This window comes from Nothobranchius furzeri, chromosome 1, assembly GCF_043380555.1.
Source record: "Nothobranchius furzeri strain GRZ-AD chromosome 1, NfurGRZ-RIMD1, whole genome shotgun sequence".
Classification (NCBI taxonomy): domain Eukaryota; kingdom Metazoa; phylum Chordata; class Actinopteri; order Cyprinodontiformes; family Nothobranchiidae; genus Nothobranchius; species Nothobranchius furzeri.
The window spans coordinates 86,938,205-86,962,845 of record NC_091741.1 but is presented as its reverse complement, the minus strand read 5'-3'; the positions used below and the strand labels follow the sequence as shown (position 1 = coordinate 86,962,845).

Below are 24,641 nucleotides of genomic sequence, written 5' to 3'. Positions count from 1 at the left end.
AACTGGGTAATCTTTGGCTTTGTAGATTGCGCATGTCACTATTCTCAGCTGTCTTCAGGTGCTTTTTTATTCATAATTATCAAAAATATCTATTGTCTGAACATTCATTTATTAATAAACTTTAGTTAATGATATGCCGTGTAAAAATATATTGTTAGACTTGTTGTTTGCAGAAATGTAGCCTCATTTGACAGCTGAAACACATTTTAGTGTTTGTGTGAGCGTCTTTGTATACTGCTGCCATACAATCGGTGCCTTGTCGTGCAACAGCTCCAGGCAAATCTCGACCAGTCTTAAATTTCACATTAATCATATTTATGACGTGAAGTTGAAGCTGTGGTTGACAGTGACATTTTGTGTTTCACATAGTTAGCTCTTAAATGTCAGAAATGGCACTGACTCTTTTATCGAGCTGCAAACAGAGGCAGTCACATAGTTAAACCATACTTTAGCTTCTTGCATCATGATCATGTGTATTGCATATACCAAAATTACAGAAATCCAGTATGTCTTCTCTTTGTGCTGTTTGTGGAAGCTGCTCATACCTAACAGGTCGAACGTTATTTCATAACATAATTTCATAATAAATCGGAGCCAATAGTGGCTATGTTCATATACATAAAACAGTGTGTTGGTATAAATTGAGCACATACTACGACAACAATGCAGAATTACTATACATGTGCCTACCCTCTAGTCATTGCTGCTACTCACACTGCATATTAACTAAAATATTTTTTAAATCAAATGTTTTACAGCCTAGATGGATTAGCATAATTGTGAGATATAAAGGAATTCTCATTGGTGCTGAAATCACAAATAAAGTGATACATAACAATTTGGCCTAAAATATTGAGCATTTCTAGACTTGTTAATTTTAATATTTCAGACCAATTAACAAGTCTAGAAATTTAAAAATGTCATGTGAAGTCTACACTATAGATTAGTAGGGTTCGAACACCTTAATTTCGTGATGAAATACAACGTAAAGTAGATGCCTGTATTACTTGGCAGTTGACCAAAATAAGATAATTTTCAGCCTGATAGGTTTAAATGGTAATCAGAGATTTGGCTCTCAAAAGTAAGATTTCTTCCCCCGCCAGTCCATGAATGTGCTACAGCTAAAGGGCTAATTTATGTTAAGCTAGCTAATTTGCTGTTAAAAATGCAATTCTTGTTTGTTATTTTATCTGTGAGGAGATTACAGATACAGTCAGGAGAAACACAAGAAGTTTGAAAATATGTGACTATATTTCTGTAGAGGTACTTTAAGTATGTTTGCTGCTCCCTTTACTCAGTTACATTTAAGGTTACTTCTCTTCAATAGGTGACAAATTTAGGTTCAGAATAGTTTGTGACACCTTTAATTTCCAAACAGAAAGCAAATGTAAATGCTGAATCAACAGTTAAAATTGTTAGATGGCTATTATGGACCTGTTATGCAAAACTTACATTTTGCATCCTTTAGTGCTACCATATCTCCACCGAGTCTCCACTACTTCTATAAACACTCTAAACGTGAGAAAAACCAACCCATCTGTTTTCTGTCGGTGTTTAGTTTTAGGATTGATGTGCCTAAAACAAGCCGCTTCAAAAACTCTAATTAGCATAAAACCCCATTTCACCTCTCCAGTGCGGAGGAGCAGCGGCTCAACTCTAGCCCCTCCCAGATATCAGAGCTTCTCAGAGCATGGGTTGGGTGGGCATGGCCACCGACATTTTTTTTAAATGACTGAGCCCAGAAACATCTCATTCTAGAAGGTACTAAAAATGTCAAGAGTAAAACAGCTAAAATTGCTTTATATGAGAGGGATTTAGTGCAAATACTTTCATAACTATGTTTTTAAAAGATCATATATATATTTATATATATATATATATCATTATCAGGGTCTTCTTTTTTTCCTATTCGCCACTGAGGGCAGAGACTCACACTGGGCACCAGCACATCATCTTGACTGATTTCCTCTGCACTTTCCAGGGAATTGTCATCACCCCGGGTCAATGTCTAAACTTTCCCATGCATCAAAATATATTGTAATTGACTCCATTTGTAATTCCTCCAGAGATCTGGCACTGGGCTGTAGGTCTGATGGCTGCCAAAAGCAATAAAGTCTCACAGACATGACCCCCATTGTAAACAAGCCCTTCCTCTAGAGAAGGAGGTACTAAAAAAGTTTTTTTTTACTCTGTCCTTTCTTCCCCTTTTTTAGAGGGGGTGTTCTCTTCCCCCTTTAATTTTCTCTAATATCAGTTTACATGTAGATGCTGGCGTTGATATATAGTTGCTGCAGATAAATCTGTGACAAAAGTCAGCGCTAAATGTGAGTCATCCCTCAGCATTTATTGTTTTACAGAAATTTTAGTGACTGTTGAGAAGTGTGTGTGTGTGTATGTGTGGGGGGGGGTGGCTTTTAAATGTAAATGAAGGATTTATGAGCATAACATTTATTCAACATTCAAAGTAACAGTTGTGATTGTGATATGCCTTTATTCTCTACAATAAAGCAATAATTGTATTTTTTAACTGTTTATGTAATACATAATTCAGCACAACAGATGTCTTTAATTACTAAAAAAATTGATAAATAACTCAGACTGCTTACTTCTTTATTCTCCATTAACAAAGCAAGAGAAATCAAAGCGGTTGCTTGATAGCCGAATACTTTATCGTGATGTTTACAGATAGTGCTGGGTCACTACGACCCCCAAAACTCTTTTGTTTATGCTGTCCATTACATTTTCTAATTTGCCACTTTCTCCTGCCTGCTGTTTCTAACATCACATGATCTGAGATAATCAGAAAGAACGATGTGACTGCTGTGTCACAGCAACAGGATCACATTTGCTGCTGCAACTCGAGATGCTTTGATTCCCACTGAAAGGGGAACACACACGTTTGTGTTTATCTTCTTGATTTGGCTGTCTTCTGTACAGCGTACTGCCTCCTATTTTATCTCATGTTTACTTTCAGGTAAAACTAAAAGCTTAAAAAAGACAAAGGGCGGATTTCACCATCCATTGAAGAGGGTTGGGGGTTGAAATGACTAAACGCTGTCATATATACTTAAAAAAGAAAATCCGTTCCTTGTTCCCCAATATGCACCCCATGAGTGGTTTGATCTCAGGCTGTTACCTTATTTCATCACACGTTGCTTATTCACAGTGGATGTGAACAGTCTGACGGCCAGACACAAGCTGGGCTGAGATTGACTCTGACTCCAGGTTTCCACCGACCGTTTGTCTTATTAAGTTTGATGTTTAGTTCTAGTCTCCACATCGATTCATTCCTCACCACAAGGCTGGCACAGCTTTATGCAAAACAAAAAATAAAATTAAAGTATACACACATATATACCACACATGCATACACTGTGCTATGCTCATACATTCATGGGCACTTGAGAAACCTGCTGTGGTACATTTGGTCAGCTCACAGACGCCGTTTCCAGCTTCTGGTGCCCACTGTGCTGTTGGAGCCCGACACAGCTGCTCTCCATCCAGACCATAGGCCAGTCTTCTGTAAGACCAGCACTTTTGAAAGCCCTTTTACAAAAATGAGCAAAATTACATTAAGGATTCAAAAGCATGAACATTTTGTTACTTATTCACATCATTCTTCACTTGTCATCCGACTGAGATTTATAACTCACCCTGTTATTATGAAAAACAGGTTTATAAATTACCTTTTCATTTACGTACCAGTTGCCTCTGAATTAGAAAAGAAATTTGGATTTCTTTAAATGTCCATCTTCTCTGCTACTTGGGTAGCAGTATTCAATATAGATCTCAATTATCCTTGTAACCCCAAGAACCACTGGAGGAACGCAGCTTGCAACACTGGTATTATTTGTCTATAAATCTAAATGAAAATTACCCCTTTTTACAAATTGCTGAATGAAAGTGGACGTGTCCACATTCAAGTGGTTGATTTGGTATGGTGAGCTACACAGTATTTCACATGACAGTGTATTTGATGGAAGCTGGGCAAAGTTTAATAAAATACATCCTGGCTTTATCCTTTTTTTTTCTTCTTTTATGTTGGAATGAAGAATGTGCCAACAGTCAGTGTTACTGAGACTAAGTAAGAACCTTGTCTTTAACACTGCCTTTTGTCTTCGCCGTACCCTCTTCTGTGTCCCCCATACATCACTTTCCTTTTCAAATATAAAGTGTGTCTTTTGTAAGACACGCCCAGGTCTTCATCACAGCCATTACCGTAATGCACAACCATCCTGTTCTCTATTTATCCCCTGATCTACTTATAATGCAGACAGAAGACACTAATGTAACCAGATTTTGTCTCCAGAATATACAAGTAGTATTTGTATTAGTATTTTGTTGCAATTTTGCTAAGATGTAAACTGAATCTTTGCTGGATTTTTTTAGAGAGTCATTTATTAGAATTGAGGATCCAAGCTGTAATTGTAAAGCATTTGCCACACATTCTACTTTGCTCAGTGTGAACAGTTCAGCTGCTGCATTTGTACCAGTGTGTCTCGATGGTGAGCAGTTCCTGTACAAACAATGGTCTGCACTGAAGTCCCAAGGCTTCACTGTGATCCTGTTAACAGCTCCCCTGAAACACCATAGCAGTTTGACTGAGCCACTATTTCTAGCCACTGTAGTTACTATAATCAGTGTTTCATCCAAACCATTACTCAGTACTATCACTCAGGCCTCAAGCAACTATAATACTACTATCAGAACCCACAGTGCCTGACAAAGACCTCCCTGTGGCTTCATGGGAGTGTAATTGTCTCCCCTCTTGTGTTCTCTGCCTCCCCCTCTCACTGTTCACTTCCCCTTTTCACCATTGGTGAAGCTAAAATCATAGTAGCAGGAGCATGCAGATCTCAGAGGTTGTATCAGTGGAGAAACAGGCTATGTGATAGTGTGTTTTGTTCAATGTCATTCCCAGGAGTGAGTTCAGTGGGAATTGGAGAGGAGGGGTTGGGAATCTTACAGTCAGCCTACCCAGCCAGCTAGCTGCAAAGTCCAATTATGACCGAGAGCTCGCCCTTCACTTACACGGTGTTGCTGCTAGACAGTGGGTGTGTGGTTTATAGTTGTGTGTGTTTAGGTTGCTTGAGAGCGCATGAGCCACAAAATTGCTGCAAAAAGTGAGGTTTAGTACTAATTGAAAGTTATCGCTGCAGCTACATTTAATGACATTTTGTCCACTTTTCTGCTCCTCACTCTAATAAGACTCCAGTCACATGGATTAACTTTGCAAATGTGGTACTTAAATACATATATTTTAGAAACCTTTTTTGGCATGCAGACATAATTGGAAGGACATCATTTAATGATCTGCAAAATAAAAGTCATATTTGGCAAATGGACTACAAAAGCTCTAACTGATCCACCACAAACACTTTAACAGGTACATACCTTCACTCTTTTTCAAAATAGTTTTAGGGATACGCCAAGCATCAGTGTCTGCAGGATCATTTTAGACTCTTTATTTCATATACTATATGTTCTATTTGAATTCAACTTGAACAAGCAAACAGCCAAAGTTTCACAGTTGCTTTCTAGTCACCACAACATAACTCAGGCTCATTGGCCTTCTACAGTGGCTCTGAATAATTTTAGCTAAAATGATTTTCATACGGTTTATAGATTGGCCCACAATTTAAAAAATGCTGGTTTAAGTAGCTTTTTAGAGTTTTCATTGAATGTTTTCCACATCTGAATGAACCTGTAACATTTATACATTTATTTATGTTGTTTTTAATTAATTTTCAACTAAAATCAGCATCCCATAGAAAAATATCCATACTTTTTTTTTTTTTGCCAATCAGGCACAGTTTCATTCCCAGCAGGATTTGGACATGGCTTTTATATACTGTAATACCAAAACAGAGCTGATATTCTTAGTCCTTTCATTACATTTAATGATTAAAGGGATTGTCTAACTGAGATGGAAAAAATATCCTTTTGGCTCCTTATTGAGATAAAATTGAATTGAATAAATTATCTCTCGCTAGTTGTCATAACAATAAGGAATAGAGGAGAACAAGTCAATTATCTGAATACACAATAGCCAATTAAGCATAATCAACTGAAAAACAGACATCCAAATGTCAATCAAATGTGGTTAATAGCTTCCATCCATCATCGTCCGCTTCTCTGGAGTAGGGTCGTGGGGGCAGCAGCCTAAGCAGGGAGGCCCAGACTTTCCTCTCCCTAGCGACTTGAGCCAGCTCCTCTAGGGGATCCTAAGGTGTTCCCTGCTGAGAGACATAGTCCCTCCAGCATGTCTTTTTGGTCTTTCTTTAGGACTCCTCCTGGTCGGGTGTGCCCGGAAAACCTGACCAGGGAGGCATCCTAATCAGATGCCCAAGCCACCTCATCTGGCTCGATGTGGAGGAGCAGTGAATCTACTCTGAGCCCCTCCTGGATGTTCTTTTGCTCTTCATTGATATGACCCAACAATCGGAGGGGAGTTCTTGAGTGACATGTGCCGGCCCGTGCACTGCCAGTGAATCCCTAATCCAAACTGTTTCGGTCAATGGACTGATTCAGGGGGATTTCACTGAGTTACATCTACTCTATCTACTCTACCTATCTCTAAGGGAGAGCCCAGACACCCTGCTGAGAAAACTCATTTGTACTGCTTGTATGTGCAGTCTCATTCTTTCAGTCATGACCTAAAGCTCGTGACCATAGGTGAAGGTAGGAATGTAGATCACGACAGATCGGTACAACGCCTGCATCACTGCAGACACAGCACCAATCCACATGTTGATCTTGTGCTCCATCTTTCCTTCTCTCCTAAACAAGACCCCAAGGTACTTAACCTCATCCACTTGAGGCAGGACCTCATCCCTGACCTGGAGAAGGCATTCTTACCTTTTCTGAATCAAGACCATGGTCTCAGATTTAGAAGAGCTGGTAAATAACTTAAGCAGTTAAACTGCATTGCAAAGTCTGAAAGATCCATGGTCAGAATGAATATTTGAGAAATAGGGCTGCACGATATTAGGAAAACCTGCAATATTCGGTAACAGTGCTTAATATTGCGATATCGATATTACTCGCGATAAATGAACAAATACTAAAGTATGCAGTGTTGATGTCGTCTGGCGTGTGACGTCTGCTCTGGGTTCAAAGCAAACAAAAACTAATGCATGAATTCCATTACAACATAACATTTTTATTGCAAAAATATGCAGCTGCACCTGCTACTGTATTAGCAGCAAAACAACAAACTGCATGCATGCAGTTTCACAGTGACTTTAAAACATCACCTCCACCATACAACTTTTTCTGATGCTCCAAATACAGAAAAACATCCTTTACCAGGGTTTTTAGAATAAATAAAAAAATCTGAAAATAAGTTTAAATGTTAAATAATAGTTAACATCACTTAAATGCAACAGCAAATTCTCTCATTGCTACTGAGCATTTTCTCCACTTATGTGGTTATGATATAAGGCTGTTGCTGTAATTGGGAAGTGAACTGTGCTGGGCCAAACTAGGAGAATATTAAGATTTTCTGAGGGAAAGAGAAAAACAATTGTCTACCTTTCAGAAGAGGAACTGGCAAAAAAAAACTACATGGAAAATATGTGAAAACGTTTGTTTTTAACCCCAAATTGAACAAGTTTACCTGGATCTTAAAAAGCAGCTCAGATGATGAAACTGCAACTACGATTCTGATAACAAGCTAACAAATTGAACTAGCTCCTCTATGATAACCGGCTAGCAGAGCTTCTGACTGACAGTTTATGTGCAGCAGCAAATCAACTATCCTGATTAACAAGGTTATAAAAGCTCATAAATGAAAAATCGCTTTGATGTGTGCTGGAACTTTTCCAGGCCCTCTTTAGCAGGGTGGGACTGGGAGGAGAGTGCTGTAGCCTTTTAGCTGGAAGCTAACCAGAGTCTGAAACCTCAGCACAAAGTGTGTTCGTTAATCTGAGCCAGCATGACGAACAAGGGAAGCGAGCGGCAGCGGAAAGTGCGGGCGGAGCGGAGATAGTGGAATTTTGGGGATACAGTCTGTGCTGGAGTGGGTCAACCAGGCGGCGGCACGGCGGCTCAAAGTAAGCGCAGCCCGGGAAGCTCCGCTCGGCAGCACAGTCTCCGACGCTCCGGTGTCGGCGCGCGGAGGAAGTGGTGGTGCCGAAAACAAGAGTGGTTATGTAAGGCTGGCAAACATCTCAACCTTCGGATGGAAAAAGCCGAGCAGCGCGGGGCAGCTCTTCCATAAGGGTCTACGTAGGGGGCGGGCGTATTACGTGAACGGACCCATCTGATTAGCCGCATATCAGAAGGGCTACATTTGATTGGTCAAATAATACGTCCACGTAAAAAACAGAGCTGGTTTACAAAAAATTGATGTATGGCACGGATGGAAATGTTTGAACCAAACATTTATCGCCGTTTTTGACGTGCTTTGCGATGGGCTTATCGCACGTCCTGTTATCCCGATGACGATAATTTTTCGATATATTGTGCAGCCCTATTGAGAAAGAACTTCCTTAGTTGAAATCTTACTTTCTTTGTAGAAAATAAAACAATTATAAAACACATGGATTCATATGTATCTTCATTCATTTTATTTTTATTTTTTTATCATGTTCAAAATGTTTTAAGCCTCCATACACTTGTGTCCTCGTCTGTTTTTCTTTCATCAAAACAACAACAAAAAAACTGAAGGCTAAACTTGGTGGAATTTGTAGGTGCTTGTGAAATCTCTCATGTCATAATCTCCGAGTTTCTATAACCTTGTGAGTTTACCTGTTCTGAAGTGTAGCCATTGAGTTTCCAATGAATGGAGCTCTCGACTTGTGGTTCCCTAGAAAAACACAAACCTACATACTGACCTTTAACCTAGCTTTTCGACAGAATTTTGATTGAGTCAAGGTGTTCCACGCTTTTCATCGCTCACCATCAGCCCAGACTTTGGTTTCTCTTCGTACTGAACACACATAGGCATTGCATTTTGCAATTTTTAACTGTATGGATAAACAAAATTGTGTGTTAGGCTTCTGCAAGTATTTTTTTTTTGCATCCAAACCAGTTGCAATGGATGATAAATTGATACCTAATGTAGGCAATGTTGTACTAAAATTAAAAAGCTTTGCAATTAAATATTAATGACATCAAGATAGATGTTTGTTGCTTTATTCTGCCAAAACTTTTATTGTAACCAAAGTAGTTTCTTTTATTATAGTCTACTTTTTATTATGAAACACTGCTTTTGTGAATCTGCAAGACGTAAAGTAATTTTGTGTGTGTGTGTGTGTGTGTGTGTGTGTGTGTGTGTGTACGCATCAATGAAACTAACCCCTTAACTGCAACATAAACATGCTACTGCATCCGTGTTCCTGTCCCGTCTGATCCCATTAGACACAGCTAGCTGTTTGAAGTTTCTACTTGAAAGGACTAATCTAAATACTGTGGATTCCTCAGCAACTCTGCAAACAGTGATTACAGACTGATTAATGAGCCACAGCACACATACTGTACTCACACACACACGCTTGCTTTCTAGGCCACACACAAATGGAGTTTGTGAAAGTCAGTATGTCACAACATACAGTGTAACTCAGTCACGGCTGATTTGTATATAAATGTAAAGTTTTCTGAGATTTACGTTATTTAGATTAGAATCCAAATGTTTATACTAATCTATTGTGTTTCTGTTTTTGTGCATGATTTTCCAGTGGCTGCTGAAATCTTGAAGAGTAGTCTGAGCACCATGGAGCGTCACATCCAGAGGCTCGAGAATGATATAGGAAACTTCCCCAAAACAGATGACCCACAAGATAAGTTTGTGGAAAAGATGTCTATATCCTTTAATTTTTTGTTGTTTTCACATCTTTTCCTATTGAGCATGTGTTGTACTGTTCTCTTTTGTGTGTAGCACTGGTGAGGGTGCATGTTGGGTGTTGTTTAAGTCACTTGGCATGGTGGTTGACACCCTGGAGACAGTCAGGAATGGATCTGGCTGCCTCGCTGTGAAATGTTGATCAGATCACCCTCTTCTCTTTTCCTCCATGTCCCAAGGGTGAAATCATGCCCATAGCTATTTTTACTGCACCCTGCCACAGCTGCCTGTCCCCTGAGGGACTTTAATAGGGGCTCGAGCCCCTCTCACCATCTTATCGCCTGTCCCTGATTTCATCTCTTGGCCGGCCACACAAGCCTCTCCACAGAACCATCCTTACTCGTGCCACCTCTCCTGTTTTGATAATGGAGTGTTTCACTCCAACCTAAGGATCTCTGCTCCTAAATTAAATTAACCACCAGTGTCCCTGTGCTTTCTTGAATGTCCTCTCTGAGGGAAAAGGTCTACAACATGTGGGTTTGATCAATGGTGAAAATCAAGTCTGCTGTCAACGCCCTGAGGTTAGGTCAGCTTACCTGAGAGAGAAATAAACAGACCAGTCGCCAGGAAATGTTTTTGTTGGTATCTAACAGAGCAATAACCAAAAAATACTTTTGAGTCACTGGAGAAGAGAGTGGGTGTACTCATATGCTAGGTGCTAACACATAACCTGATATTTGCCTCCTTTCGTCTGATATTTATTTACACTGAGCTTGCACGTCGGCTGGTATAGGAGTGATATCCTAACACTTGAGCATTCTGCTCCTAGTCAGAGAGGGACATTTAAAATGGTAAAACTGAAATAAATGAATAAACCTGAGGTGCAGACTGGTTGTTCTGGAGCAGAGCAGGCAGGCAGGAAAGCCTCTCTGCCCCCACCGATGCCAGTATTGATTCCCCAGCTCCTTCGAGAGCTGAATGCTTGAGTGAGAGGAAATGGAGAAGTGTAGATATACTGCAGCATGGCTCTTTTTTCACTGTCTGGAGTTTTTTCCCCAGAGGTTAGCAGTGAGAAGCTGGCCGGTCATGACTTGAAACACCCTTCTCCTTCCTCTTCTCTCCATCTCACCTGATCAAGTGAGTGTTGGTGGTTGGATGGAGGCTTAGAAGAACTTCTGTGTTTTTGGCTCACACTTTTTTGTATTGCTTTTAAGATGAAGCTTTGAAATAGTATCCATTTGTAGTTACTTAATTGTTCACCTAGCCCCTGAAGACTCACATGAATGCACTTTAATATTTTGGGAAATTAAAGCTACAATAGCAAATCTGCAAAACAAGCTAGCTTAAAACATGTTTTCCATGTCTCTTAACAACGTTCTAACATAGTACAGCTATAAAGATTTTGTGGAGATTTTTAAAAAATCCCAAAATTGATAAATGAAATAGTTGTCTCGTATTTGTCTAAAAACCTCTGCCAATAACACGGCTCAGACCGAAACTAACTATTGGACCATTCACTGATCCACCGCACATCCGCATTTACCTGGGTCTTCCACTCATTACGCACTCTCGTATTTTAGCTACAGAACACACTGGTGTGAGAGGTTCAAGGCTCAATAATATCAGAGGAGAAACAGCCAGCTGCTACCACTTCAACTTTAGGACAAACTACCAGAGTCCCTAAAAGAAAAACGCCATCTGGAGTCACAGACAACAAAAGACGTTGGGATGTAAGAAATAGCGACTGGTGTTTAGCACTCTCTCGTTTCCTCTGGTAATGTGGGTTCTGGCGGACGTGGCTTAGGGATGATAGCTGACGGGAGGGGTGAGTGTTCCATCATGGTTTTAGTGTTTAAAAGCTAGATTGTTCTGTAGATTTGCTATTGCAGGTTTATATTGAAAAGGTTTTGGCTATCAGCTTTCAGCTAGTTGTTGAATCCAAGGATACCGTTTTGATACAAGTCTGCAACTATTGACTGTAGGACCATTTCATTACCTTAACAATGCTTGTGATAATCAATAATCTTCCACAAAATGAAAAGCGAAACTCTTTATAATGGGGATGAAAATTAATTTCCCTGTTTCAACTGCTGATTTAAAAAAACAAGATGCAAACGTGCACAGCAGTGAAAAATATAATTAGAAAAATGAACAGGAAACATGCAGCCATGCAAAGATAATAAAAGCAAACTGTGACTGGTAAACAGTCAAGTTCATCTGATATTGCTCAAGTTACAGCTGCGAGAAAATAAAGGATTTCATTCTGGACTGTCTTTCTGTTGGCACGATTCCAAAACTCATTACACACCAGTGTCTCTCAGACATAATTTCAGCTAATTAAAGTAGGCTACAGCTGCCATCTTTAGCAGTTTTGTGTCAATTTCAGTGGAGAAAAACATGATTGCAGGTTAAATTGCAAGCAAGTTAAACTGTCAGAAAACCTTTCATCAGTTTGAGTTTAGTTTTAACTCACTGCAGGCCGTCATAGAGCTGAACAAATGAGCCCAAACGGTCTGCATTTGTGCATTTTCAAAAAAATATATATTAAAAAGGAAAATGTTGGGAGTCATCTTGTTTGAATGTACTTCATTGGGTCCATGATTTGGGAAGATCTAAACAGACTTCTTGATTCGCCAAAGATTTTATCACAAATATTTAGTATGAGCTTCAGTTCTGCACAGATATGCTGTGAATTAGCACCGGATGTTTTAGGCTGACAGCTCCAGTGCTGCGCAGATGACAGAGAAGCAAGGGCATTTTGAAACGTTATCTTGTGATTAATAAAAGGTGTTGGTTCCTTGAAGCATGGCTGATTAAACAAGCAACAGCAGCTAAAAGTCATGCATTTGATGCTTGAGCAACTCTGTAAAAGTTTGGAGACGCTCCGTTGTCTTGACTGCTGTGTCCTGTGATGAATTAGACTCTAACACCCACTCCTGTATTTAAAATAGTGTTATGGCAGAAAAAGGAAGCAGTAATTTACTGTGCATCTGTGATTTTTATCAGTGTTTCAGGACAGAAATTCAGCAATTATTGAGGACTGAAAAGGTGATTTAAATTCAGTCTGTGCATGTTTAATTTTATTGAAACTTTGAGCAGTATTTTGGGCTTTGTTTGCATGTTTTTAATTCATCTATGTCCTAATTTTGGACATAATGTCCTATTTTTTTTATTTACACTTAGTAATTTTTTCTCATTTAAAAAGTCACTCAGGAACTCATCAATTATGTATACCTTCCAAAGATTACTGTGAGAGAGAGAGTAAAAGAAAGAAAGAAGTCTCAGCTGAAGCACTTCGTTTGGCTTTATTGATACATTTTTCTCTTTCCATTACTGTAATGTAGGGAAATTACTGAATGGGGTGTTTGTTCAGCAGTTCAGTGATCTCTATCTGTCAAAAGTAATGGGGGCCCAGAAAGGCTCTGCAGTTGAGGCACAAGTCCCCGGAGAGCCCTATTTCACCAGAGAGGCCATTGCCATCACATGCACCATCACACACACACATAGAAATGTGCATTTGCCACTGGATATGATAGAATGGAGTAGAGTGGGACTCTGCATACTAGAATATTGATGTAGAGAGGTGACTAGATGGGGGCTGAGAGAGAACTGGCTGAAGCTTGATGAATGCTTGGACATGTCCAATACATCTCTCTGTGCTGCACTTAATAACTTAACCCAATGCTCTGATGTTCAGCTTAACCTTTTATTTTCCCTGAATGCCAAAGTTAAAGCGTTTTATTCTCTCCCATCTTCACACATTAAATGGCACAAAACAGTCTTAAGGGAACAATGCCAGTGAGTTCAATTACATGAGTGTAATACTATTTGGAACTGTAGAGTAAGTAAAGCTTTAGTTGGCTGTACATGACAAAAATGTTCTTACAAGTATTTTAGTTTTCAACAATCATAGTTTGTGCACACATGAAGATACTGTGTACCTGTTTATGCTGAGATACATTTACATATCAGTGGTTTCCAGAAAATAGTTATTTATTACATATAGATAATCCTAAATTCTACACACACAAACACACACACACACACCAAAAATTATGCATATGCATCTCATAATTTGTCTCTCTAGAATCTAGACCGTCATTTGCCTAAAAAAATTGATGGTGTAGCAAAGCTCCGTTGGAACCTTGCAGCTTTGGCCAGTATTGTGGCTGGCCAATCACAGGGCATTTATTAAAAAAATTATTATTGTATTGTATTAATGTATTTTTTTAAGTTGTTTTTTATGTATTATATAGTATTCCATGATGTAATGACAGAATGCCCTGTTGATTGACATCCGTAGCGGTTCGATCACTGCACACTATTGGTTTGGTTGACCAAGTTCAGCATTCTATCAGGCCGGTGGGCGGGATGTTACTGTGACTGAGCGAAACCAAGATTGCCACGGCTCTGTAGCAGTGCAATCATAGGGCTCTGTTGTTTTGTTGGGCCAATCACAGCACTCTGTTGGTGGGTGGGATGTTACTGATACAAAGATGGGGACGGCTCGTTTTTAACGGCTTTGGTATCATCTTTGGACTTGGGCTTTTATTTGATTTAAGATAAGAAAGAGGTACTTATTTCCATTTAGAAAAGAGATGTTTTTGCATCTTCTTTGACAAAGTATGGTGGACTGCTTCACTGACTGACATATGTAATGGTTAGTATGCCATGGTGTTTGCTATCCAGTAGAATGCAGAGACAGTTTGAAAGAAAACTGTAGCTCCCACCCCACAAGTTAGAGCCATCAATGGACCGTGGCCAAACTCTATATTCTAATATATAGGATGGCTTGCCAGGTAAAATTTATCCAGCATTTTTATATTTCATCCAAAATTAGGATTATTTATATTTTTAGTACCTTATTCGGAACAAATGGAAGTGGACCTTCTCATAAATATTATTTCTGGATTCTATGTGGCCACCCCTTTTTCTCCTCCATTTTTAAAGCTAGTTTTGTTATTTTTATCATAGCCCATAAACCATGGTATGATAAAATTGGGGGCTTGTCCAGGATCTGAGTCTGGGATCTCTGTCATGACCAACTATTATTAAGGCAAGGGGTAAAATGTACTATTCCTACACCGGCAGTGCAGCAGTGTCATTCTACACTTTGCCGCAGAGCTTTTGTTTAATACTCTTGTCTTTTTATTCTAAGTCATTTACATTTTTCTGGGTTGGTTTTATTTTATTTTCAGAAAAATGCTTGCAACAGTCTATATGTCAGTTATTGTGAGGCAGACATCCAGTTTATGCAGTTTTGTGTCCTTGAGTGTCTGTCTTGCAGTAGACGCTTTAATGAGGCTCTGTGAATGGAGCCAAGTCTTCAAGTTGTTGCTCATGGTCAATTTATTTCAGTTTGAAAACAATTTAAAATGTTTTTCAAAGGTTTAGATTCAACTTTTTTACAGTAATTTTTTTGTGTTTTCTGTGACAATGAAGTACTAGGATTTGTTTAGGTATTTAGTGAGTTTTATTTAATTACTTTGACAAATAATGTAAGTAAATGATGGCATAATCACACTCAAGTATATAGATAAATTATCAGTTTTTTTATGAAATTAAAATTATTAAGTTATTTATTCTTATTTTTTTCATGCTTAGAATAAATGAAATAAACTATAAATATATGAGTCTAAGGGACTTATAAGTCACATATACACAGGCACGCACTTAAACATTAGTCATTATCATCTTAATTTGTTTTTAAATTGCAAATGTGAGTCATGCTGGCTGAACATGAAAATAGTCTCCTACACCGATCCCCAGCATTAGCTTCTGAGAGAAAACAGACGGTGAAATTCCTAGATTAGAAAAGGCCAACACATTCTTACGCCCGAAGCATCAAAAATGATTCTGGGTGACTAAGCGTTTTTTTTTTTTTTTTTTTTTTGACACATTGGGAGTCAACGTGCTGTGCCAGAGCATCAAATTTCTGAAGCCTGTGGTAAAATGGAGATTTCACCGAATTCTGTCCTTGACCCTCTTGTTATTTAACCTTCCCCTCACCCCCATCCTAACCTTAACCCTATTGCTCATGCAAAACTTTGTTTATTGTTGTATCGTCCCTCTCACGGTTAATGGGAACTTTAGAAAGAGCAACAGGGTTAAGGTTAGAATGGGGGTGAGGGGAAGATTAAATAGCAAGAGGTTAGAGGTTAAATGTCGGTAAAATGTGCATTTTACTGCGGGCGTCGTAAACCAACGCTCTGGCACAGTGCGTTGGCTCTGGGTTTCTTTTCCGACACGTTGGTAGTCCCACCTTTCGGCTGTTAGAATGCATTGAAATGTCTCTGTCTCTTGGACTCACCCATCTTGGCTCGTGACGGGGAAAACTGTTGTTGTTTCATCATCCAACAAATGGCGTTGAACGTCTCAGCAAGCAGAAGTTAACTGTTAGCATCAGTAACTCAACCACTTGCCAGAAATTCCCCTAGGTTTGTGTTATTTGTGGAGGTAAAGCATCCATGTAGGAGAGCAAACAGAGTGAGTGGTAGAGTCACGAAAATAAACAATCAATGATGAACAAGGGTCTGCTTCTAGACTTGCAGAAAAGGGACACACAACAATACAACAGGAGCAAGCTATCACTTCGTCAACTTGATGAACAAATGTAAAATCAACATTGTTTTACTGAACAATCACACGATAATAAATCACAGTGCATTTAGTGCCAACCACAGCCTTAAGACATGTGTTGAACGTGCCCAAGTCCATACTTATGAGAGAACCTTATGAGCTCCTGTGTGTGTACACTCGCTTGTATATGTAAGGTTTCTCTACAGGAGCGCCCAATAGAGAGTGTGAGGGGCCACATATCTGCCCCCAAAGATGCATAGGAGATGGAGGGACCTCCAAGTAGGGCTGGGGGTAAACGATTATTTTTAAAACGATTATTCTGACGATTATTTTATTGAATAGTCGACTATTCCAATGACTAGACAATTAATCTAATGATTTTTTTTCTATTGCACAGTTAATAAAAACCAAAAAATCTCTAATAAATTCCTCAAAAAATTGATAAATTGTTACTGTAAGAGAATAAACACTACAGGCCTTCCATTTTGTAAAACACTGCTTTAATTGTGTTGCAGTTGGTTATGTTCTGGTGACATGTAGAACTTGGGAGTGCAGGCTGCTGCCTGAGAGGTGGTTGAAGACGGAGTGTCTCCACACTGCTTTGTTTTGGTCACATGTGTGTGAGGCGAGTGGTGTTACGACTCTTCCTGGGGAATTTGGCTCATGTGCAAAAAAGGAAGGGACAATAACACGGGATTTAAAAGTAAAAATGATGATCAGGTTTATTTACAACTACAAAAAAACATAACCCTTTCCATCTACAGGTTGGGAATGATAAAACTAATTCTGCCTGTGGGGAATTAAAACAAAAGTACAAATAACTAGGGATGTCCCACTGGGCAAAGATTACAGGGTTCTGGACCAAAATAAGAATCTCCAAATGTCCAACTCTAAACTGGGTGGTTAAACCAAACTCAAGGTGATATTTTAAACAAAACCAAAAACCCACAACACACTAAATGTAATTAAAGGGAGATCTACGCCACAAAAAAGATGAACTCTAAACCAAAACGTAACAGCTTATCCCAACGCAAGAAGCTGTTAGCGAAAATGCTAACAGTAGCTTTACCAACGTTAAGTTCAAGTTACCAAGTTTAAATAAACCAAAAACACCCAGCAGCAAACAGACCAGCACGGAGGAGAGACTGCTACCACCAAAACAGCTCTCCTAATGTCTGAAAGAAGCTCCTTTATGAAGGGAGAAACGCTCCCGGTGATTTTCTACATCTGCGATAGAGACGGAGCAGCGCATCTGACCCCGGAAGTTGTTGTCCGTTGCCGGGAGACGAAGGCGGGCAAAACAGGAAAGGAATCTAGTAGCGGAGGGACATTATTCCGGGTCTTCGGTATTTGGCGGAGATGTTAGTGAAGGTGGAGAAGAGGGTGAACTAGAGGAAAAACATGCAGATTCCTCTTCTATTTACAAACTCCTGTGGATGCAACAAGTGGGCGCGGTGCGTCGACTACCGGATCTAACATCGACAAATTTTTAGAATCGAGCCGTTGACGTCATGGAGGCATCACTACAGCCCTAGCTCCAAGTCCCAGAGATCCAGGAGCTGCCCCAGAGCACAGGGACCCCATGGAGACCGCCACCAGAAAAGCCCCTGCTCCCTCGAATACAGAGAAAAAATTATGAAAGAATGAAGGGTCATCAATATTTGGACATTATATGCTGACGATACATAAGCTTTGGTTCTGTACAGATATGTTTAACATTATAAATCTACCCTCTGGATCTGAAACTGTCCAATACTGTGAAATTGATGTTTTTGTATATTAAAATAGCTACACCTCTTTGCCTAGAGTTATAGCAGGCAGAGAACATGCTGGGAAACCCAGGTGTTTTAAGTTCATCTGCAGATGTGGCTGATCTATGAGTCTCTTGTATTAATATTACGTCTGCTTGCACTCTTTTTAACTGATCAATAGTCTTTAACCTTTTCTCTCTGGAGCCAGCTCCATGTACGTTCCATGAGACAAACTTTAGTGCACCCATAGATGTGTGTGTGAGTAGCTAGAATATGACACCTTCATGTAAATAAGATGAAAAAAGTACTTAAATATATAAAATAATATGTGAATAAATAACAGAAAAATAAAGAAGAAGAATAATAATAAAGACCCAACAGTGTTTGTGGTTGTATTATGAGACGCATAAAATGTGATATTGTGCTGTATATTTTATGTGTGTGTGTGTGTGTGTGTGTGTGTGTGTGTGTGTGTGTGTGTGTGTGCCTGTGTGTGTGTGCCTGTGTGTGTGCCTGTGTGTGCCTGTGTGCGTGTGTGTGTGTGTGTGTGTGTGTGTGTGTGTGTGTGTGCGCGCACGCATGCTGAGTCTGACGCAGTGTTGGAAAGTTGTGTGGTAGTGCCATACAGATGTAAAGGTCCAGAAGCAGATAAAAAGAGGAAAGGAAAGAATTATAAAGGTTAAAGAAGAAGAAGAAACTAAAAAGAAAAGGTGATAGGGGTGTGAGGTGGATAAGAACAGGTGATCTCATCATGTAGAATACGGATCTAGCAGCTATTTAATCCTGACGTGATCAAACCCAGTGATTCCTGTTAAGAATAATAAATGTCTGACCTGATGTTGGGCTAATACAGCCAGTTTGTCACTCCTCGCTTCTTGTAAAGTTTGCTGTCCACATAAAGCTTATCCATCGAGATGACAGCCCTCTTCCCATCCTGGATAAACTTTTTGCACAGCGGGAAGAGGACTCGGTGCCGATCCAGGATTTCCTTAGGGAACTGGTCATTTACGCTGAAGTCTTTTCCTTTGAGCTCTCTTCCGTGACTTTTAGCAAAATCCTTCTGCTTAAAATGTTCAAATGTAGCCACGATGGTACGAGGTCTTCTGCTGTCCACTCTTCTAGCTCCAAGGCAATGTACCCGGTGAAATGTGATGTTTTTACCGTTTCTTCAGGTATCTTCATTTCGGTCTGGAGAAAGTTCTTGATTGTTTGCTCGCAGTTCTCCGCCCCTCCCATCTGCTCCGGCAGGCCTGCGAACACCAAATTATCCCTCATGCTACGGGCCTGAAGGTCCAAAACCGTCTCTTTGAGAATCTTGTTGTCCTCGGTGATCCGCGTCATTCCCTCTTCCAGGGAAGAAACGGACTCCCGCAGAGACGCGTTCTCAGCAGCGAGTTGCTGTACCTGCTTCTGGATGAACTCCAGGGAGGTTCGGAGACTCTGGAACTCCTTATGTAGAACCTCAAGCAGATGAAGTCGTCCCTCAAATCCCAGAAGCCGTTTATCTATTGAATCTAATTATTCTAATATGTCCTTAAGGGGAGATGAGGCCTCAGGTGAGTCCTGAGGACGGCTCCTCTTGGTCCCAGGTGTTTCGGTCTCAGCTGCTGATTTCTTCGGACCCAAAGCAAAGAACTCAAAAACTTTGTCAGTATAGTTTTGTAAACTTTCTAAATTTTCTTCACTTACCTCCAGGTTGAGTGAGCTATACTTACCAGATTATTTTTTGTGTTGTTAGTAAATAAAATGGGCAAAAACGCAATTGTTTGTGGATGTTTGTTAACGAGCTGCCATCAGCTTCAAACGCTGCCGTGTCCGGTGATCGGCCGTCAGCACATGTGCATCTCCCTCCCTGTATCCCTGAGCTAGTAAAATCTTAATAACTAGAATAATTTTCTTTACATGAATGCACAGATGAATAACATAATAAAGTTTGTCCATCTTAATAACACATTCTGTTTTTTATTTTTTATTTATTTTATCAGAAACCAGCTGTTTGAGTAACGCTACAAATCTGCATCATTTTCTGATACCTTTTGTTGAATAGGGAGCCTGAAGTCCTTGGACTTGAGCCCACTCTTCTCAAAGTGTCCGTTTCTGAAACCATCTTAGTCCTCCCACACAGGGTCAGGCCAGACAGACGTTTCTCCAGCTCCAGGGCAAACTTTCAATACTGACTCCGTGGCTTTAAAATCGACAAAGAAATTTACACAGGTGCCACCTTTCAGTTGTTGCAGAGTCTTCACCCTGATTTAGTTCACTTTTCCAAAGGAAGAGGGTCACTACATTATGTCCATGAATGGCTGTTGTCAAACAGCAGAAGTTATTGACTCCTTTGGCTTCAGGGTTAGTTTGTGGAGAGCTGTGGTACCAGGCGCTTAAGGTCAAACAAGACAAATTTTCTATTTAGCAGGGTGCTGAGTTTAAACAGCAGAAACATCTCCTACTTTTTCAGTTGGTTGTTTTTCTCTTTTCTGGAATAGTGTTCAGAAGTTACCCAAGTTGGATGCTGCTTGGGTTTGAGAGTGATCACTTCACATACCATTGCATTTATTTCTGTCATATATTTGCATAATAACGGAGGGTTGGCACATACAATCAGCATCATTTCAGAGATTCAGCATTTCATAATGCAATCTTTTTCTTTCTTAGTCCTCTTGACTAATGCTGATTCTGCCCCCTTGCCATGTGTAAGCACTTTCTCTTAATCGCCACCTTACTTTCAAACCCCCAAATACCTCTGTGGCACTAGAGTTTTCTTCTGCTAATGAAATGCACTGTAAACTGCTTGGCCAATTAAAAATAGAACGGAAAAAACACAACTAAATTATGTAGCTTTTTAATGATCTAAAATATAATGAAAACAAGTGAATAAATATAGGTGCTTAAAGTGGTTTTATTCCCTGCTTGAGATCTGCTGATTTGGCTCTCACCTCAATGTAAAGACGGTCAAAGAAAGCAACGTAAAATTGGCATTTTCAGATGGAGTTATCATGCTTTCATTGTAAATAATGCGTTGTTAGATTAGTTATCAAAAATGTAATTAACACGTTTTAATGAGTGTGTGCGCTGTATGAAAATTTGCCTAAGTTAAAATGGAAATCCAGTGACTCCAGTGTGTTTCCTGTATGAGAAAGAAACAATGGCGACAAAACAAATGAGTATATCTATGTTTTCTATGTAAGTCTTGTTGTCACCTCTATGCTGTAGCAAAAGGAAGATGTGTGACAGAACCTTTCTTAGAAGATGAACATGTTGCTCTGTTTTTGCTGAACGTGTTTGTGGCTGCTTTATTACACCTCATTTGTATGTTTTTCATATTCTGTGCTGTATTTGGAAGTACCTGAGTTATTTAATCATCCATCTGAATAGGAGTACTCACTAACACATTATCTAATCACCAACAAGGAACTTTAATAAGTTATTGTGGCTGCAGGGCCTGATGCCACAAACTTAAAGAGCCCACTGTAAGACAAAAATGCACACATTTCTCAGGTGTGGGCTTTTGTGAGCAGAAAGTGAATGTAATAGAACTCTTATGAGGATGTTTGTATTCATTATTGACTTAAGGCAGCTTTATTCCAACTATAGAATTCAGTAGTAGCATTTTATTTTGGTTATCAGTATACGGCACAGGATGTTATTACAACATTCCACGTGTTTTTCCTTCATCACACTAAAGATGAAAAAGCTAAGAATGATTTTGTAATCAAAGCATTAATATACAGAAATGTTTTTCATAGCTGGGTGTAGAGAGTGGATCTATTACTTAGTTTAAAAAAAAGGGCAATTTTCTGATAGTTTTCTAGTAAAGGCAATTAAAATGGTCTTCCAGATTATCCACAGTGTCTCTTCACACTTTAACATTGTCACTTGTTTTTATTGGGCTTTTATCTTTTTTTAATATCTTCTTTCAAAAATATTCCAATCTGAGAAACACTTCACATGTATAAAAAACTCTTAGAAGAAAGCAAATATTGATGTGTTTAATAATAAAATAAACATTTTAAGTGGAAATTAAACCAAAGAGAAAAGTTCAGCTTTTTTCTGCAGATTTCTTGTTATGATCCCTCGTATATTATCAAACAATGTCTTTGACATTTGCCAATCATTTCTCTGTTAGTTTGTGACATTTGTCCCCATGTGGCCACTCTGTTTACCGCCACAGTAAGATTACTCACCTCTAGAGGCTAAAGGGGGTGTGCCTTTGAAGGAGAGGATGTAGACTTTTGATGTACTCCAGAGCCCTTTGCTCCTGACTGAACAACTGTCATATTTTCCTGATAAACACCCTTTGCCCTGCCAGTCCTGGAGGGAGTCCTCTGGGATCAGTCATGTCATGTAGGAATGCTGAATGATCGTCCTGCAATATAAAGAACAATCTTGCTCACCTACAGGCAATAGATGTGCAGTCCCTGAGACTCGGCACACTCTAGGAAATAAAAATTATGTGTTTAGTTCATCTGTTTATCTTAGTGTTTCCATGTGTCGTTCAGCAGCTGTAAAGCTTCACCAGTATTGACCCAGGTCTCTGCTGATTATTTCTGCTCTGCTGAAATTCAGGCTGAGGACCCAGTGGCAGAGGCTCCAATCTGCACCTCATTACTTCCCTAAAAGGCCTGGGCTTAGTGTAGAGTAATAGACAGAGGCCCAGCTGCCCTCATTTGTCATGCCCCCCTGGGTTTGATGCAAAGCCCCCCATGAGCACTTGTTGCTGAGCTCTAATCCTGCAGTAGACACCAGCCGTGCTTCTCTGCTTAGTCATCCCCACTCTCTTCCCGTCATGGCTCATGATTTCACTTTCATTTGATGCTTTAATGAAATCCTTGAGAGTCAGGTGAATGGTGGCCCCGTTGTTGCCAAAGTATTTTATCAAATGCAAGTGGAGGCGAAACGTGACTAGAGTTATTTGTAAAGTAAATATGAGCCTCTCTTACACTGTTTCCAGCTAGTGAATCCATATTAGAAGATGCATAGTTGGAGTGAAATGACTCATGTTGACACAGAGAGAACACGCATGCTGAATGGAACAGAGAATGTAAATGTCATGCTCCTGATAGCCTCACTCGTATGCATATCCATTCTTGTTTTCTTTTAAACTAATATTAAACGTCTGGGGCCGTAGCAGAAGTTTGTTTTAAACACGTTGAGAAGAAAAGTACTCACTCCTGTTAGAAAGGGCAGATGTGTATTTCCAGGTTAGGCTGGTATATATTACATATAAATGTGCAAGTGTATATATATTATTATTTTGATTCATTTTATTCCTCTTATCTAAGGTCAGCTTGTAGTTTAGGGGGTCTAGGAGGAAACTAGAAATTCCCTTACCTAACAGTGTCTTCCAGTTTCCCCTCGGGTCCCAAGGTTTTCCCTTGGAAATTTGATCCTTCTAGGGACATCACTGGCTTCTGTTGCCAGTGTGAGGTACCAGGAAAACTTTCAGAGGACTTCAACTGAAAGGCATCATAGCTAGATGGTAAAACATGGAGGTCCAGTGGGTCTACTCTGAGCTCCCAGTGAATGACACGGCTTTAAGGCTGAGCATGGCCATTCTATTGAAGAAACATGTTTCAACCCCTCCCTTTATGAAGTAAAGACTCCCGCTCCGGATGGAGTATTCCACCTTTATTTGGTTGAGAACAGTAGAGTTGACTTCCATCCGTGCTGCTTTTGTTTGACTAAAGCTTCCAACACAGTTTATAAACAGCAAAGGTTGAGTCTCTTTGGCTTTGTATGTGAATAGATTGTTCATCCTGTCACGGGCTTTGGAGTTTTGTTTCGATATGTCATGATTTTCATGACTTTCGATGTCAGGCTTCTGAGAGTTTTCTTTGTTTTGATCAATTTCTTTTATCCTCTTTAGAATTTTGTTTTATGTTTCACCTCCTTCCTTTACTAAGACTGTTGCCTTATCCAGCCAGAAGTGTTCAGCTTTGTTAAATTGACAATGTGTGTTTTTACCTTTTTTCTCTGGAAATATCCATCAAAATTTTGTTGAAAATGAAAAAAAAAAAGATGTCCAGCTATTGAAAAATATTGGCGGCTTCCTACCATATAACCATGAAAATTGGGACTAAAGTACATAGGGCATGTGTCTAGCATATTTGTGGGACGCTATATTTCACGTCATGTTTCCTTTTGGTGTTCGTCGATGACGTCACACTAAATGATTGGCTGTATATACACATATACAATGTTACCACATTAGAAAACATTTAGGTAGTAGGAAACATGAATTTGAAGCCATAATATGCAACTTTTTGTTATTTTTTAAATAATTTTCTTGAGCCAATATGTGCAAAAATGACCCGTTAAAGGGTTAATGAAATGTCACTCAGAACCCCACCGCCCCCTGTGGACGGAATATTGCATTTGCAATTTCAAACTGGCAGACCGCCACCTTTTGAACTTAGAAAAACTTGAGCTGACATACCTGGCGCAGCTGTCTGCTTCAAGCATGTTTCATGCATGTTTTAGATTGTGAACACAGCTAATTTGTTTAATTTATTGATGAGTCTTTCCTGTAG

At 39.6% G+C, this 24,641-nt stretch overlaps 1 protein-coding gene across 5 annotated transcripts in view; it reads left to right on the top strand.

The window, feature by feature from the left end:
- diaph2 (diaphanous-related formin 2) overlaps positions 1-24,641 on the top strand; it is a 562,944-nt gene that overhangs the window by 411,344 nt on the left and 126,959 nt on the right. For all 5 annotated transcript variants that reach the window (XM_054740030.2, XM_054740029.2, XM_054740031.2 and 2 more), the window contains one exon: positions 9,681-9,805. In XM_054740030.2, the coding sequence (XP_054596005.2) occupies positions 9,681-9,805 (125 nt within the window). The remainder of the gene's footprint in view (positions 1-9,680; positions 9,806-24,641) is intronic.